Consider the following 19541-nt stretch of genomic DNA (forward strand, 5'->3'; position numbering starts at 1 on the left):
CTCCTTGGTTGGGTTGCCAAGTTGGAATACAGGGTAACTCAATTAAATTTGAATTTTAGATAAATAATAAGTAACTTTAAAATGTAAGTATGTTCCAAATATTGCAGGGGATGTACAAATACCAAACAACAACAAAAGTCACTGTGTATCTGACATTCAGAATGTAATTGGGTGTCCTGTTTTTATTCTAACTCTTCTAACTTTGATATCCCTACTGCTCACTAATCAAGGTAGTGCAAAGGTAGTGTGAGCAGGACCTCTCAGTTACTGAGAACTGGGAGTGGGATCTCTTTTATTTGGCCTGTCAGGTAGCAGGTTGGGTAAGTGATTGAGGGAACAGATAAGCTGACTGGGTTGCCAGGCAACAGGAATATCAATAAACATTGTTGATCATCAGTGGGAGGGGAGGGGTGGAAGGAGAGAGGAGAAAGTGGGAGAGTTCTGAGAAGGAGGCTTTGCAAATATCCTTGGCCTGTGAGCAGCTTCCTCCAACTGCCCAGATATCCATGGTCCTTTCAGGACCTTCTCAGTGCCCCCTGGTTTCTTCTGACAGGTCATAACTGGAGACCTAACTCCTTTAAAAAAAAAAAAAAAAGAAAAAAATATTTTTCAGTAGTAGGTGAACACAATATCTTTATTTCATTTTTATGTGGTGCTGAGGATGGAACCCAGTGCCTCATACGTGCTAGGTGAGTACTGTACCTCTGAGTCACAACCCTAGCCCCAAGACCCAAATCTTTGTCACAGTGTCTGCCCCCCCCAACTCTGTAGGAGGTGGGGGTCCTGAATAACAGGGGTCAAGGCTTTGGAGTGAATCATTCAGAGTCTTGGTGGAAAGTCACATGACCTTTGGGTGCGCTGGGGAGTTTCAACACAACTTGCAACCCTCCCAACCCCAGTGACCGCGCATCTAAGAGGGCTTTGTTCAAGTGAAACTCGCCAGTCCCAGTGAGTGATTTCAATTAGGCAATGTTTACCCAGGGAAACGACAAGTTGTATATGGGTTTCCATCCAAGTGCAGATCAAGGCTCTGGAAGCCAAAGGAAGTTAAGCTATTGGGAAACTTCCCATGTACCAATCATGGTCGAAATAAGGTTCTTTCCATGATCTTCCAGGGGTGGAGATGGAGACTTTTTTGGTCTGGTTTTGTTTTTTTCCGTCTTTCTGCTCTTTGACTTTGGAAAGTCCCAAGGATCCAGCACATCAATAAATGAAGATACAGCCCTGGCTCTGCCTCACACTCCTTTAAGGACCTGTTTCTCTCCTTTAAAAAAAAAAAAAAAATCTGGGCTCCATCTTAATCCCAACTGCTTAAATCAACTCCAATAGCTCTTTTTGAAATCTGCCTTCTGACTCATACATACAGTCCCTGTTCACTGACCCAGGGGGCAGCTTTTTCATTCCAATTCTTTGGGACCTTGAGACCCATGCATTTTTCTCTTGAAGTTTTCAAATGGCATTAACCAAGTAACACTGGGTATTCTCGGGCAGAATATCCACAGATTTATTATTTTTCACTCAGAAAACTGCTTTCCCTGGGCTTGAGAGAAGGGTTTAGGAGTGGTCTGAGATTGATCTTATACATTATTTAGAACTAGTCTGCTCGGTTCTGGATCCAATCTTCCCTAAGCCCTTGTCTTTCTTGGGTGAATAACTCACATGTGAAGTCACTAGTTAAACCTTATGGCCAAAAGCTGAAAGGGGAGATATTAAATGCTAAACATCAGCAATTTAGAAAGCATAAGATTTGGATTTTTTTTTTTTTTTTTTTTTTTTTTTTGCTGGAGAGAGAGAGAGAGAGAGAGAGAGAGAGAGAGAGAGAGAGAGAGAGAGATTGCCACAGAGGGTAAGCTAAACAATTTGGGTAGAGATGTGCTTTGTACAGAGAGGTTAGTGGTTGCAGTGACTAGGGAAAGCATGGAGTCAGAGATTCAAGGACAGAACTTGACTAAGAGAGTCAAGTTATAATGCTATCATTTACCTGACATAGGTCAGGATTCCAGGCATAACTGCACACAATAGGAAACTGGATATAATGGGGAGAAACTGGAAATAAGGGCTGCCAAACTGGGACAGGGTTGGTGTGGAGACAGAGGATAGAGGGAAGGACATAGAAGATGGCCCATGCTTCATGGTCAGGGTCAAAGCCACAGGACAAGCAAAGTCTGTACCAAAGGTATAACAAGATTTATACATAGTTCACACAAATAGCCAGAAATAGCCCCCAAACCGGGAATAATGGGTCAGAACCCATAGCAATTGGCAATCAGAAATCCAGATCAGCCTCAGGAGGTATTGCAGATGTCTGTGGGCCATGCAGTGAGCCCCAGTCTCACCGGGTTGGGGTGAGATTCTGAGGGAGAGAGTGGAAAGGATTAACTGGAGTGGCAGAGGGAATCTTCTAGGGGGAGAAAACCAGGATCAGCCTTGGAGGAATTAAAATATAGGGCAGATTCCCAGGACCTCAGGCGCAGGTGATGAGGCAAAAATTAACACAGAAATAAGACCCAAGAGTTGGACTTAGTCCAGGACTTAGTCAATTCCATGCTGACTGACATCAAGAGGGTGGGGACCCAACTTCTCAAATCCTTCCTGCCTGGGGTAAGGATTGACCCTGGAGGCTGGCATGGGGCTAAACTAGGATATGAAGTGAATGGAGGAGAGGGGAGAGGGGCTAGGGACTAGCAAAATCTGACAGTGAAATCTACATTCAGCCTTTATGATCCTGAAAAAGATAGATAAAAAAGAAGGTATTCTAACCATTTGATCATGAAAATAATTACGACAAATTAGAACATAAATAACAGATTGAGTTCAAACAAGATAAATTGGGGTTTCCCAATTGTCCTTGGATTTCTTATCACTTTCCATTTGAATTTTCAACATTCTTCCCCCTTTTCACGTTAGATATATAGCAATAGAAAAATAATTTTATCTCTAGGGTTTTCCAAGAGTGAAACCTGCCAACCATTTATTATGTGGGGAATAAGACCCAAATAATCTAGACATAACCCTAGCAAAGACTTTATTAGCTAATGGGTCTCTGCTGTTCCAATATTGGCTGCAAAGTTTGCATGATAATCTCCAAGTCCCAACAAGTCTTTCTTCATTAATCTATGTAATAATGGAATCTGCTTACACGTGGTTTCACAGGATTTCACAAGTGAGGAGGGAAAGAAAAGAGCACTTTTTTTTTAAGCTAGAAATGAAAATGAATTAATTTTCTTCAAGGAACTGACACTTAAACTACTTGGAGTTTAACCTGCTGATGTGGAAAGTGTTAAGGAAAGTTGTGATTATCCAGGGAGAAAAATACTTTCAGTGTGAAATATGATGGTTTTGTCTCTCGATTCCCAGGGTAAATGGCTCCCTCCCCTACATTGGGAATGGTAAAGACAGAGGGAAAAGAAGCACATGGTTTATAATTTGCCCTTCTGTGTAATGTGATTCCCCCAACAGGTCTGATAGGATTTTTCATTGCCTTCGGCATCGCCATGGGGAAGATGGGTGAGCAAGCCAAGCTGATGGTGGAGTTCTTCAACATTTTGAATGAGATTGTAATGAAGTTAGTGATCATGATCATGTGGTAAGTTGTGTGCTCTTTATCGTAGTGGGGAATGCCAAAGCCTAGGGGTCCCCAGAGGATACTGGACCCTCCCTGCAGGAAAGAGTGGATATGCACTGTCAAGTGGCTTTCTGGAAAGACCTTGAGAAAAGATGGAAATATTTTCTTGAGCTTCCCCTAGTACAGGGGCCAACATATAGTGACCGTGGAGTCAAATCTGATATATCACTTATTTTGTAGGTCCCATAAGCTGAGGATAGGTTTAACTGTTTTAAGTGTCTGTCTTAGTTCAGGCTGCTGTAACAAAGTACTGAGTAACTCATCCATGACCTAGATTTGTTGTGCAGAGTTCTGGAGGCTGGCAGTCTGAGATCCGGGTGCCAGCATGGTTGGGTTCTGGTGAGGGCCCTCTTCTAGGTTGTAGATGACCAATTTCTCACCGGATCTTCACTTGGTGAAAAGAGAGTTAGAAACCCTCTTAGCATCCTTTATAAGGACATTCTTTTCAGTTCATTTCAGCTGCTATAACAAAATGCCTTAGACTGGGTAAATTATGAAGAATAGAAATCGACTGCTCATAGTTCTATAGGTTAGGAAGCCCCAAATCAAGGCATTAACAGCCTTGGTGTCTGGTGAGAGCCTTTTCCTCATAGACGACTCCTTCTATATGTAGAAGGGGCAAGCAGGCCTCCTCAAGCCTTTTTGATAAGGACACGAACCCCCTTCTTGAGGACTCTCTTCCTGAATGGCCCACTTGCCAACACTCTGCATGAGAAGTTAAATTTCAATGTATGAATTTTGGGGGGAAACACAAACATTCAAAATGTAGTAGGCACTAACCCCACCTAGTAGAGCTTCACTATTATAATCTAATCACATCCAAACAACCCCCACCGCCCAATATCATCACATTGGCAGCTCCAATTTCAACACATGAATGGAGAGGGGCACAAATGTTCATCTGATGGCAATGCTTAAAAAGCAAAGAAAATCAAAAGAATAGTGTTCCATGACACATGAAAATTGTGTGGAATTCACATTCAGCGTCCATAAACAAAGTTTTATTGGAACACAGCCATGCCCATTTGTTTTTACACATTTCCTGTGGCTGCTTGCTTATTATAACTGCAGAGTTTAATAGTTGCCACTGTGACTGTAGATTCACCCCAAACTAAAGTATATACTGCCTGGCTCTTCACATAAAAAGTTTGCTGATCTCTATACTGGAAGAAAAAGGAACAAGACTGAAAAACCAACCAGCAATACTACAGATGAACCGGATCAGAGATGCAAGACCAATCCAAGATACCAGGGACAAGGCCCAATCCAAGGAGTGTGGAGATTCTGATCCAATATTCTAAACTCCAAAAGTAATGTCTTCAACCCGGGTCACTCGTGATTCATACAGAAAAGGAAAGAGGCAGTTGTCAGCCATGTGGACAACAGTGAGGTTGCAGAGGTTGTGCTAAGATCGGACGTGCTCTTAGAAATCTGGTCTCACCCACTGGTTTCCCAACTCTGCTGAGTGTTTACTAAGCAATAGTACATAAAGCAGAATAGGCCTCTCGCCTACATATTAGAATCTGCTCTTGTTCCCTAGAATTCATAGCACAATGTACATCCTTGTTCTAAAGACACAGTTTATATTTCTGAATATGAGGCCAACCATGTGGATAATGTACACAAATTGGGTTCATCTATTCCAACATCATTTCTACTGAACCCTTGCAGAAAATGGAATCTTCTAGGCAATCTGATGAGTCAGGGGGATAGAGCGTAGTCTCCCTTCTCCTCATGGGTGAAGGGTGGTGTGGATTAAGAAGTTTCCCATTCATTGAAACCAAAACTCTTACATCTCCCTCTTTCCCTGGGAGATGAAGGGCCATTGTGAGGCATTATTCCTGAAAGCTGTCTGGTTGCCTCATCTAGGTAGTCAGGAGGGCGTTCTGTGTATGAGGTGCCAGTTCTACACATTCTGTTCATTCTTTAGCCACCTCATCAGCATCATCATTTGATAATGATGTATGTATGAGAAGGCTCTGGGAAAACAGCCAACCACCCTTTAACTGACCCCTCAAGTTAAAATCATCAGAGTTCTTTTGTATTCTTTTCTATGTAATAGTAAAAGTTTGAAATAGTAGCAAAATATAGCATTGAGAAACTAATAATAGTAATTATTAACTTTTAACAGTTGTTAAATTCTTGGCATTTGTTCCGTGTTATTGTGATTACTGTATATGTATTAACCCATCTATTATTGAGGAAATTATAGTTATTATTGTTAAATCACAGTTAAGATTTACCAAATTCCTGCTATATGCTTGATATAGTTCTATTTATTTTACATGCCTTAACTCACTCATTCTTTACAATAGTACCTAGATACTTAATAGATACATAAATGGATACTTCTTTTAGTCCATTTTCCAGGTGAGAAAACTAAGCACAAGGTTGACTTTCCCAAGTTCTTTGGAGCTATACGTAAGTGCTACCTAACTCAATTTCTTTCTGTCTTCAGATCAGATTGAATCTGAGATCCTCCTGTTACAGGCTGTGTGAATTAGGCAAGTTAGACACATTCTAAACCCCAGTATCTTCACTGTAAAATGAGATGATTGTAGAATTCGTGTCATTGGGTTGCTACGAGAATTAGGTGAGACTGTGAGCCAGTTGTGGAACATTTCCTGTGTGTCAGGAACTGTCTGAGTGCTTTGCACAAATGATTATCAATACAGTAGTTTTGTGATTAGCATCATTATCATCAATTTGAGCCATATCTTGCGTATTTCTGTGTTCAGGAATTCTCTACAAAGCCCGAAACACCCTTCATTTGGTGTGATTTTTTCATATCCTCTTTTTTCCTTTTTTGGAAAATCTGAAAAACTCAAGTAGAAGGTATAACTTCTCATAATCTTCTACTCTAAAAACAAAAATAAGTAAAATCTCTATGCCCCCTTCTAATTCTTTTTCCCACTTAACCACTGCCTTCCACCAACCGTCCACACTGTTAAAACGAAACTTATTAGTGACACTTGTTAAGAAAGTGAGGAAGGCATTATTCAGGACCATCTTGAGGTCTGGGGACCGTGGCAATGGGATGATGCTGTGCAGGAGAGAGAATATGCTCCACCTCTAGTACAGCTGGGCAAGTGGGGAATTGGGAGCCAAGGAGCAGGCTGGAGGTCAGTGGAGGGAAAATTTCTAAGTGGTCATGAGGAGTGAGAGATTGTGGCTAAACTGACTTAATGGGATTCTGCCTACAGACGGGTCAGGGTGAAGACATCAGCTGGGAGATGGAGGATGAGGAACCTGATCATATATGCACAGTGATGATAAGTGAGGATGGGATTCCTGCTAAGTGACTCAGAAGGGCTCTTTCAGGAAGTACACGGGTGGACCTAGAAGGTGGAGGAGTCCCGCTAAGTTTAGTCTATTCTCTCATTCAGTACATATCTCTTCTGTGCCAATAGTGACTCCAGTCACTGGTGATATCGTGACGAATAAGACAGTTCCCTGCCCTCATGAAGCTTACATTCTAGGGAAAGGAGAGAAGAGAGAACAAACGGAAGCACATAATTCAAGTAGTAATAAGTTCTACCAAGACAAAAAAGCAGGGATGTGGGATAGAGTGATATGGGGGTGGGTGTGAAGGGACAGGCAGGGTTCTCCTGGGGGGAAGGCAACGCCATGAAGACCTGAAGAGTGGGAGGGTTTTGAAGATCAGGACAAAGGTCTGCGGTGGCCAGAGTGTGGTCAGTTGGTGAGATAGGGATAGAAGGCAAGGGAGGTGGACAGGCAGATAGATAGTAGGCAGAACAGGAGGAGCCTGCAGGCCAGCTGATGGACTGGGGTTTATTTACTTGTGAAACTAAATCCATGGGGTTCCCCCCCACCTTTTTTTTTGGAGGGCTGGGGAGGTGGGCAACAGCCCCGGAGTCTATATGAACTGAATTTTACTCTTTCCAGATAAAAGTTCTAATCTACATGTGGTGACTCTCAACAAAAATTCCTCTTTGGGTAACTGAAATAACTATCCCTACCTGGTAAAGAAATTGAGGTTTGGAGCTTTTCTGAGCCTGAGTCCAGACAGCACTTTGAATCAACTCTTGGGATGTGTGGTTATCTCTTTATTGATGTTCTCTTTTAATTCTGAATTCTCTTGAGATCCATCCCAAACTGTCACATGGGGGTTGCTACTGGAAACTATGGGACAGAACCAGAGGGAGTTTAGAGCAGGACTGAGAAAGTCCCTTGGCTTACCTCCATTCCCAGAGACTATCCTACCATCTGTCCCAAGCTTGAAAGTCCCCCGTTTATCATTTTGGTGGGTTGGGCGTCAAAGGTCTTGAGTAAATTGGAGCTAAGGTAAATGGTCTCCAAAGGCTAACCAAGTTCTATTTGCAGTTCCTCATTGGCCAATGAGAGTCTTGTTCCTTGAAACAGTGGTTTCCAAACACATCAGGCCAGCTTTAGGTGGTGAGTTTTGGGAACACACACTGTTAAGACAGCCGGGCAGTGATGACTCAGGTGGCCCATGAGTGCGGACACTGGTAGGTTGAGTGCTGGGGATGAGTTTGTGGAGTGGAGACCGTGGGAAGGGGCATGTTTCTGGGTCCCCTATGCTCATAAGAACTGAGTTCTTAATGAGTCGAGGCTGGAATGGATGTCACAGCAGTAAGAACAAGACTCAGGCCAGCTCTTGATGATTAGTGGCCTTGAAACCATGAACAGAACTGAGAATATCACCAGCTGAGGGTGGCATGGGAGTGAATTCACACCTGCAGCTCAGGGCTCATGTCCTTCTAACTTAGAAACAGGCCCAAGAATGACTGGACATCACTTTTTACTTTTCTACAGAACTCTCAGTTGGTCTTGTAGCCTCTTGACTTTGTTGGTTTGTGACTTTCTTGGCTTCATCTCAGAAACTTTGAGTGGTGACTTTAGACCCTGGGCGTAGACCCTATCTTTTCCATGGAATGTCATTTTCAATGGGGTGATTCGTTGATCTGGAAGCCAGGAACTCAGAATCTCAGCTTCTGAGTGAAGACTTGGTACTTGTTTTCAAAACAGTTGCAGGGAAGTATCAACCCCTAACCTTATCCCAGAACAAAGGCTCTTTTCTTGTCCTAATCAATGCTCATACTAGTCCTGGACACCAAGGTGTTTGGTAAACAAGGGCTCCTGCATTCCATGTTGATTGACCAGAACACTTCACCTTCTGTCCCTTGATTAACACTCTCCATTTACACTGGGAGCTCTTGCTTTCCCTGTGAGTGGAGCGGAGGGCTCCAGAGGTAAACTCCTGCCTCTCTCTAGTCCATTTGGCTCTGGCTCAAATGAGCTCTCCAGGGCACTCCAATAGCTGGTCTTCCTTGGCAAAGAGCCTTGAAAACATTTTCTCTCCATTCTACAAACTACTTGACCCAGATTGGGAGAGGGAGGGGGAATGGAACGGCACCCCAAATAGCTCTTGTCTGTGTTTTTTTTTCTGGACATTGTTAAAGGGTGATTGGTGCTTGGGAAAGAACTGATCTCTTGGTTTATGAAGATAAACACATTCTGGCTTTATAAGAAGGTGCGTTTCTGCTTAGTTCTTTACAATGAGACTACCCTGCTGACTTATGAGTGGTTGTGACCATGGATACACCAGGAGAATGTTAGACAGCGGGAAAGACAACGGATCAATGTCATGACAGAGGTCTCAGCCTTTCTAATGTCTAGGAAAGTAGGCCTCAATCATGGCCAGCCTGTGCCCCAGGGAAAGGATCATGAGGGCCAGGCTGGCTGGTCTTCAGGAAAGAGAGGGGCTACATTCCTGTTCTATCTCATTACTGTCAGTTACTATCCTGGCTCACCCAGGATAAACTTCCTCTTGAGAAAATATTTTGCTCATAAAAGCATCTGCCATTGGGTGGCCTGCAAGATGTCTTAGGAAGCCTCGTTAATTCCGAGTTGACTCATTAAGCATGGATGATGAGGGGGCACTGGGTATACGTGTGACCCCAGAGCCTCTGAGGGATTCCTGTGTCAGGAGTCAGAGAACTAACGGTCCTGGCGGGCACGGAGGAGGAGACTGAGTTTCAGCCATGCGCTCACATGCGTGTTTGAAAGTTTCAAACTCATAGCACCAGGTGAGGTTGGAGTCCGTCTCCGTACACCTGGACAGCCGTGTCTGTAAAATGGGAACCAGGCAAGGTCACACAGCTGACAGGTGGCTGGACCAGCCTCGTGCCTTCTGCCGTTGCCTGTGTGACTTGCACCTGCTCTTCTGTAACCCAGGGAAGGACTTGGTCCAGGTGCAACTGAAAAACACAAGTCCCTTGAGACAACTGCTTTCTTTCCAGACTCCCTGCCCTTGCAGGGAGCCTTATGTGAGGGCTTCATCCACCCCATGGTCTTTCTCTATGTTTATCATTTTAAACAACATATCAACCTTCCTACAAATATGTTCATTTCAGCAAGAAACTATCACAGGCTGAACAAATTCATGTCCCAGCAACACCACATGGGATAAAAGAGAAGAAGAAGAAGGGAAAACAGGATGTTGCCAACACACAGAGAATAAGCTCAAGACAAGAGAAAAAACGGTTGGCTTTCCCAAGGGTGGGAACCAAATCAGTTCCCAAGCTCTCCATAAAACAACGATAAGCTAGGGATAGACGATAAGCTTATAGGGCAGATGGGGACGCGGTGGGTTGTCTGCTTATCTTCCAATAACTGGGATTCCTCACTAAAGGGAAGTCACTTGGCTTGAGAGAGGAAAACCCCTGGGTCGCGGAGATCCACAGACCTGAGTTGTTCTTTTACTTCCTGGTCTTGTGGCTCTTAGGCTGCTTATTGAACTTCCCCAAACTACAGTTTCTTCACTTGCCATATGAGAATAACGATGTCTAGATTTTAGTGTTGTGGTGAGAATTAAATGAGGCTCTAAGCCGGGTGCGGTGGTGCATGCCTGTAGTCCCAGTGGCTAGAGAGGCTAAGGCAGGAGGACAGAGAGTTCAAAGCCAGCCTCAGCAAAAGTGAAGCACTAAGCAACTCAGTGAGACCCTGTCTCTAAATAAAATACAAAATGGGGATAAGGATGTGGCTCAGTGGTTGAGTTCCCTGAAGGTCAATCCCCAGTAAAAATAGACAAACAAACAAACAAACAAACTTAAAGGAGGCTGAGTGTCCCTTTCTCACCAGGGTGCTTGAAAACACAACTAACAGTGGTCAGCTTTATTGTTAAGGAAGAAGTGGTTTCAGGCTTAGAAGTAGTAAAACCACACTTCTCTAAATGCACACTTTGGTTTCAGGTGGTTTTCTTATTTTGGTAGTGTTCTCTCTCTCTCTCTCTCTCGCTCTCTTTCTATATATTTATATATCCCTGCCTTCCAAACAAAGCAATGCAAATTTACAAACCCCAGTTTATAAATTTCTGAAAAGCTCTAAAAGTTATCCCCAATGTCTAAGAAGGAGCTGCAGGACACAAAAATCCAGCAAGTTAGCTTCCCAGAGATATAGAACCCTCCTCACCTCTCAGTTTTTCACTTGGCGGCTCAAGAAAGACTGTGGGGGTGAAAGGTGATAAGGTGTGTCCCTCTTATTTCCCAAACGCACCTCAGCAGCACAGTGTGCCTTTGGACTCTTCCGTCAGAGCAGGCGTCACTAGGTGCATAAACCAGACTTCAGTTAAAGCCGTTAATCCAGAGGGAAAATAACAACGATTGAATCTCATGACCCCTTTTCTGAGCAGAACTCTTTTTTGTGCGGAAAATGAACGGTTTCCCTGAGGGTGAAGCACATAGGAGGGCCCAGATTTGAGTTCCTAATCCCCTAATGATCTCTTCAATGCTCTTTCTTTCCTGTGTGTTTTTCAGGTACTCTCCCCTGGGTATCGCCTGCCTAATCTGTGGGAAGATCATTGCCATCAAGGACTTAGAAGTGGTTGCTAGGCAACTGGGGATGTACATGGTCACCGTGATCGTGGGCCTCATCATCCACGGGGGCATCTTTCTCCCTTTGATTTACTTTCTGGTGACCAGGAAAAACCCGTTCTCCTTTTTTGCTGGCATTTTTCAAGCTTGGATCACTGCCCTGGGCACTGCTTCCAGGTAGAGAACATGAGAAATCACCTTTCTTTCTGCTTCGTCCTTTGCCCCATCGGCCACTTCCCGTTTCTCAAAATCCTCCCTTTTGCAAAGTTCAATGAGAACGCTTTTCACCAATTATTAAAATCCTTTAGGAAAGGTGAACACTTCAAATTTTTGACCTTTTTCTAGGAACCTCCAAGCCTTCTGATGAACATTTTTGTTGCTGTGCAACTGAATTGGAAACATGATATTATATTATATTTTTAAATGAATGCACACTATCGATTTGCATGCCTAACTTGCTACATAAATCATTGATTCAGTTTGGTTTTTATGTCTTTTCCAGAAGGGTGTTACAGGATGTTGTTCAATTAACATCCCACCTATGATTTGGAAAAATGATATAAAAAAATTCCACTCTTGAGATTTTGGGGAAACAATTTTTCAAAAGGAGGAGGGCTTTTACAGGGTGAATGGTATATTAAGTGAGATTTTTCCAACAAAATGAGCCAAGCCTCAAAGCCAAGCCTTTGCCCTCAACATGAACCTTTAATGGGCCATTCTGCCCCAGCTTGATTTTTTTTTCTCAAAATCAAATTGACTTGATTTGACCTTGACATAGAGTCAGATCCTCCATGACCTCATGCCAGTGCCTAGGGAGCCAAGGAACATCCCAAATATATGCAAGGAAAATAATTTTTTAAAATATAATCTTGGAGCCCAATTAGCAAAAGCAACACATAATAAAAAAAATAAAGAAATATGAATACCTAAGAAATGCCTGGATATTTAAAATTTCAAAGACTTAAAGAGTTTTATTACTTAAGGATTCTATAGTTGTTTTATTTTTGCCTCTGTGTCCGTAGGTCACAAAATTAAGTCTGAGATCATGAAACAGATGGCAGTGAGGCCAGCAAACTCTGAATCCCACAGCTTGAAGCCAGATCCTGGTTGCTAAGCCCACACACCGCTGGTGAGGTGGCCCCTCTGTGACACAGGTGTGGCCAAGCTAACCTAAGGCTACTGAGCAGGCCTTCAGTTTTTCCTGAAGTGACCTACCAGGCCCAAAGTGGTAACCACCTGGGAAGCCAAATTATATTTCCATCTTGCAAATCAATGAGAACACAGGCTTTCATATAAAGCTAAAATATATACATACCATCCTGGGGACGCAGATTCAGCATCCTCTTTCCTAAGATGAAGGGAAACACTTTAAAATTTGCTTTTTTTTTTTACTTGGTTCTATAAATTATCTGTGGTTAAGTATCTCTATCTATCAAGACCCTCTCCCTTTAGAGGAAAAGTAAATCTTTTTTTTTTTTCAAAACTAAAAACAACCTTACTCGATTTTATTTTTGATTACTAATTATGAGTGTGGTATTTGCTCATAGTGATAAAGTTCAGATAGTGAATAAAATTTTGAATAATATAATGAACATGACAAGTTAGTTATTTGATCCCCAAGTGATGATTGCCAATAACTTTTTTAGTTAATCTTTATAGTTACATATATCTGTCCAGTCTTACTATGTGTATGTATTGACTTGGAAACTGCTATTTTTCACTGATCAACATATAATAAAAAAATTATGTTCATTCATAGATTTTTTTTTACTACTATTTTGTAAAGTACTGTATGTACTATGGTACAAACTCCATCCCTTTCCACCCCCAGTAATATACATTATTATATTATATACTGTCTATTAAAGGGGGCTGTGACAAGAATCCTTGTAGGTATATCTCTGCAAGTTTGTCTGATAACCTGCGGAGGACATACTTCTAGAAGTGGAACTCCTGAGTCAAATGGTGGACATATTGACAGTTTTGAAACATGTCACCCAATTGCAATTCATAAAAGTACACTATTTTATGTTCGCCCTAACTAGAGTGAGCCCTTCCCTTATCTACCTGGCAGGGAGGACAGATATTCTGAATACGTATTAGTCACTTTAACACATTCCAGTCTCATTGGTGAAAAGCTATCTCATTGAATCTGTGTATCTTGGAGTACTAACAAGGGGAAACATCTTTTCCCATGCTTATTGATCCTTCTCCCTTCCCTGCCCACCCTGCACTACTCTCCCCACCTTTTGAATTGTATGTGAACCAGCTCGTTTTTTTTTTTTTTTTAATCCTCTTCTGCTCTGTTTTCAAGCTTTTTTGTGTGTGTCCTGTGCCACGTGTTGCAATGATGCCCCTCTCCACTTGACTTTGTCAAAAAAATTCACAGTGCTCTTTTGCCACCAAAAGTTTTAAATTTGACCCTTGTCAAAACTGTATAAACTTTAAGGAATTTCAGTTTTGCTCAGGCATATGTTTCTACTCACAATTTCAAAATATTACTTTCTGTTTTCTTCTAGTACCCTTATGATTTTTATCTTTAAATGGTTTCAAATATATATATATATTTTTTTCTTTTGAATGAGCAGACCATTATTCCAGTGCTTTTTAGGAGGAGATAAATCAAGGCATATCCTCGTATTTAAATCAAAGATAAATGCTTGGACCAAGACTGCAGATATTACAATTATTTCTCCCTTTACCCCTGCATTTCATTTGAACAAAACATATGGTTTTAATCTTCCCCCCAAAACATGATTTTTGCCTGGATGTGGAGTTTCCTTTTTGAAAAAGGCAATGTGGCAGGAATCACATAACAAAAATTAACTGAGAATTTCTTTGTCATAATGGCCACAAGGGAGATTAAAAAAAATAAAATCCCAGGGATAGTCTGTTAAATATACTTTCTGCTTCTTTGGACCTTATTCTGAATGAGGACATTGAAAGTGGTTGATTTGCTCTTCTCGATGGGTACAGAGTCTAGTGACAAGGAAGACAGATGGAGGGGTGTGGCCCAGGTCAGACCTCTGTGCATCCCTGGGACTTCAGTGTATGTCATTAAAACTCATCTGGAAAACAGGAAGACTCTCCAGAATCTGACATTATTATTAGCAACATTTGAAGACAGTCCTACGGCCTTTGAGGCAGGAGCCAAAAAGCAGTGCCAGAATGCCAGCCTGTCAACACAGGAAAGCATTGACATTCTCAAGTCCTGGTTTGGATTGATTGGGTCTTTGTGGATTTTCAAGACAAAAATATAAAGTCTGTCCAGTGGAGAAATAGAGAATATTTTCATGCCTTACCAATATTTTTTTCCATTTTTTTAAATTGTCTAAAGACCCTTTGATGACATTTTGGGAAAATGAATAATAAATATTATGCAATAATAAAAATTAATATATTCCAGTGATCCAGAAGTTTGCTTAGGGGCATGTGATGGAGGATCCAGCTGCCAGCTATGACTGAGCAGACCTTTTAGACCAGCTATGGTGTCCTGGCAACCCTTTGAAACAGTCCCAGGAAATGATGGGGGGAAAAGGGTGAGAGAGATAAAGAGACACTAATTTCTCATTAAAACATCTGGGGCAGCAAGCCAGGTACAATGGCATCTTATGCATGCAAAACAACAGCAAAACAATGTTTCTACTGGGCTTATAATGTTTTAGTAATGGGATAACCCCCAGATATACATTTCTTTTTCTTATGATGAGGCATTATATAGATCTCTGACTTATAATCACAAAGGATGTTCTAGCAAGATGATTCTGAGCCCCCTAAGGTTATTATTATTAGCTTGTAAGTCTGTTTAAGATGCATATCAGACCTGTAATCCCAGCGGTTTGGGAGGCTGAGGCAGGAGGATCGTAATTTCAAGGCCAGCCTCAGTAACTAAGCAAGACCTTAATCAATTTAGCAAGACTCTGTCTCAAAATTTAAAAAAAAAAAAATGAAAAAGGGCTGGGAATGTGATCAGTGGTTAAACAGCCCTAGATTCAATCTCTAGTACCAAAAAAAAAAAAAAAAAAAAATTCAGATTTGGATGTCTCTAATTTTAGAGCTTCTGGATTCCCTGGTCCTGAACAGTAGTACCTGGGATCTGCATTTCACTTAGATGTTGGTCATGTTGGATTTTTGTTATCTGTGTCTAGCCTATTTGGAGCCCCAATTCTGACTTGTAGAAAGTAGTGATTATGACTGAGGCTCTAAGTGCAAGAGAGTAGACATTTCCAAATGCTCTCTGCATTCAGGGTTTTCCAGTGCACTGTGCTAAGATTTGAATAGGAAACAATTCAAAAGAGAATGAGCCCCAAAGCACTCTCATGCCATTTGAGTGTCCTACATTGCTTTCCATATTACTTAAACTTTGAAGCAAATATGCCCAACCGCCTATGCACCTCTCCACCAGGAAATCATATTCTGGCCTTCAGCAGCCCTTGTTCTAAGAAGTGTCTATTTTAGAAGACATATGGACATGCCAAGAATTCTAGGCTTTGACACTGGGTCATATGGTTTAATCTCCAACCCACGCCTGGGAGGAGTGTGAGTGAAGTCACTCCATATTGTCTTTGATTAGCTACAGATCACATGCCTTACTACCCCAAGTCATTGTAGAGATTTAGAGTTGGCTGATGGCCATATATCAGGGAGTTGGACTCTATGAGAGGTTCCCCCAGCTTGAAGCTTGGGTTCATGCTGAAGAGTACCTTGACATTTTTGTCCTGCATTTTCTAAATTAGCAGGCCAAGCTCAGGGCAATTCCCAGGGGCTGGATGCAATTCATGTAGTCACTTTGTTGGAAACAGTCTTTCTAGCATGAAATTATGGGTCATTCAAAAATTCCTCAATCCATTTTACTGTTGACAGCTGATTCTTTCTCAACTTTTTTTTTTTTTTTGCAGCCCAATTCATGTGGGCAATCAGATGTGCTTCAGTATTTAATCCAAGATGGAAATAGTGACCAAAAGAAAAAGAGAACTTGAAGCTCTGAGTAGACCTCAAAACCAAAACCCAACAAAAATATTTTTCTGCCTATTAGCATCTTAATAAGATTGAAGTTGAGCCTCTAACTCACTGGTTTTTAATTTGGCTCCAGATACTGCTTTTCTGCATGTCACATTGCCTGATGAGAACAAAAGAACAAAAAATTTGCAGTGTCATTCTAGTTTGTTCTTTGTCCTAATTCTCCAAAGCAGACATAACCCTCTTTCTCTCTGTTTCTTTCTGTCCCCCCAGTGCTGGAACTTTGCCTGTTACCTTCCGTTGCCTAGAAGAAAATCTAGGGATCGATAAGCGCGTGACCAGATTTGTCCTCCCAGTTGGAGCAACCATTAACATGGATGGTACAGCCCTTTATGAAGCGGTGGCCGCCATCTTTATTGCCCAAATGAATGGTGTCATTCTGGATGGAGGCCAGATTGTGACTGTGAGGTGAGGAAATGGATGGGGGCAGGGCGAAGGGGGATGGGGACAGCAGAGTGACCACCTTCTACCCTGTTGCATCTCCACATTAACTCCATTTGACAGAGGCTATTTGAATTTCAGTTTTCCTAGTGGATGAGGGAAATAACAGAGGATTCGGAATTGTTGGCCACCCTAAGGGTAAAGGTTGTGACAGAAAAGCAGCAGACTCATATGAATCCCTTCTGTTTGTATTACACATGTTGACTCTATCCAGAAATTGAATATTATTTGATTATTGACAATCCTATGGTACAGGTAGGGCAATTATTTCTATGCCTATTTAATAAATAAGGAAACTCAGGCTACAGGAAGCATGGATATTTGTCCGAGGTTATACCACTAGTCCTGAGTTGGCAGGGCTGTAACTGGGGCTGATATCAGCTGATTCTGGATCTAATTTTTCTTTCATTAAATATTCTTCCTTAAGTATTCCAGGAAGTGATGGCAGAAATTGCGAAATGCTGGAAGAAACAATTCCTCAATATGACATATAACATTTTATTACAAATAAATAGCACATATTTTTGTTTTTACTAAAGCTATTTAAAAAAATTCAGAACACTCCCAAGAGGTCATTAAAAATGCATTGCTTCTGTACAAACTTAAAGATCACATTTACTAGCCAGGCCAACTTTTCAGCTTCTTGCTTAGATGTTATTGAAAACATCAGTCTTCAAATGGTTCCTTGTATAGACATTATAGCATGAAATAAAACTCTTTGCAATCATCATTTTAAGATTATCTTTCCCAGTCCAACTAAGAGTTCAGATAAGTTAGAAGACAATTTTTGGCTTTGATTAAAGTCAAACAAAACAACACACAAAAAATGAGCTGGCTACTGGTCTTATTCATGTCCTGTTTCTACTCCTAGATTCTCCTTATCTGCAAATAAGGAAGATATTCAGAATTAGGAACTGTAAATTGGTAGCTCATGGGCTGAAGCCAGCTCAGAGTCTCACTTTGTCTGCCCTACAGTATGTTGTAAAAAGTTAGAATTTTACTGACTTGTAAGATGGGTTCTTTCCAGTTCTCAACAGCCTCCCCTGCTCCTTGTTATTTGTACCTGGTCCTTGTCACCTACACCACTGTTTGGCTCTTTAAGACAGTTGAATTTGTGACCTTTGTTTTTTTTTTTTTTTTTTTTTTATTTTTTTAGTTGTACACAATACCTTTATTTTTGTTTATTTTTATGCGGTGCTGAGGATCGAACCCAGGGCCTTGCACATGCTTGGCAAGCGCTCTTCCACTGAGCCACAACCCCAGCCCCAATCTTTGTTGGTATGTGGTGCTGAGGATCGAACCCGGGCCGCACGCATGCCAGGCGAGCGCACTACCGCTGAGCCACATCTCCAGCCCAATGACCTTTGGATTCTATGATTTACGTTTTCTTTCCTCCTCTGAGATCCCACGAGATCAGTAAATGCAAGGGACAGGAGGATCACGTTCTGTGCAACAAATGCACTTAGAGAAGGAAAATTTCAAAACCCGTGACATCCAAGTCCCAGGCCCAGTCTGAGAAAAACAATTAAGTAGATACTGAAACATACTTTTAGTCCCTAAAATGAGAGTAACTCCACTCTTTTGGAACTTCTTTACATATGTCTCTTTACATATGTCACCTTGAATGTCTCCAATAATCCTGGAGAGGAGCATAGTCACCATCTCCATTTTTCAGAATAGTGACGTGAGGCTCAGAGTATTTATATGACAAACCTAAGTCTCCATGGGTGCCAGAGGCAGGAGGCAAATCTACTCCATGGCCAACTTCTTTCTGACTCATCATCCCTGCTTTCTGACTTTGACACAAAGGAAAATGCTAGAATCATTATTTGTTGCTTCCCCCTCCACTGGATGGTCAGAAGAGGCAGTGGCCTTTTGTTAAGATTAAGCTTTTTCCAAACCCTAGATAACACTGTCAGCCTTTACTTCAGAAATGCTGGTGATAATCAGGTGTCTGGTTGGCCCACTATTTATTTGACAGATCATTCTCTGGGAGACTTTCAGTGGCCTATGGGTCACTTCAGGAGACTACTCCTAAGAGATGGGGGCCATTCATGTCTGATTTCTCTACAGGCTGTGCTTCTTGAACACTCCAATCGCAAGGGATGACCAATGTCTACAGTAATACTGGAATTTGTCACTGGTCGGGTCTTTTGTGTGTTCTGCTGGCTAATATTGCAATGGAACCACGTGTCAGAACTTGGCTTGATCTATCCAGCTCTGAGGCGTTTAAGAAGCCCAGGGACATTTTTATAGACTCACCCATTTCTCATCTCCCCTTATGAGTCTTCCAAAAGATTTGTTAAATATCCCATATGCATCTGAGCTCAGTTTGGCAATGAAATCAGAAAACAGAGAAAAGGAAAAATCACCATGTGTAACACACAACAGGAAAACATAAATAAAAATCAGATTTATTTTCTCAGCAAGAATGCATCCGCTGAAAAGTTTCCTAGAGGCTGTCTTATCAAATGCCTTTCATCTAGTAGATAAGGAAAGGGAGGCTTAGAGAATAGGTCACACATAACCAGATAAGAGGAATCTTCAAATTCAGGTTTCCCAATGCTTATGTGGGCTTCCATTTATTGAGAATGTTAACT

At 41.7% G+C, this 19541-nt stretch overlaps 1 protein-coding gene across 1 annotated transcript in view; it reads left to right on the top strand.

Moving 5' to 3' along the window:
• The window catches only part of Slc1a2 (solute carrier family 1 member 2), a 115177-nt gene that overhangs the window by 64806 nt on the left and 30830 nt on the right, over positions 1 to 19541 (top strand). Inside the window, exons 6-8 of the mRNA XM_026405123.2 lie at positions 3460 to 3586; positions 11425 to 11658; positions 16714 to 16908. Of these exons, the coding sequence (XP_026260908.1) occupies positions 3460 to 3586; positions 11425 to 11658; positions 16714 to 16908 (556 nt within the window). The remainder of the gene's footprint in view (positions 1 to 3459; positions 3587 to 11424; positions 11659 to 16713; positions 16909 to 19541) is intronic.

This window comes from Urocitellus parryii, chromosome 4 (genome assembly GCF_045843805.1).
Source record: "Urocitellus parryii isolate mUroPar1 chromosome 4, mUroPar1.hap1, whole genome shotgun sequence".
Taxonomy (NCBI): domain Eukaryota; kingdom Metazoa; phylum Chordata; class Mammalia; order Rodentia; family Sciuridae; genus Urocitellus; species Urocitellus parryii.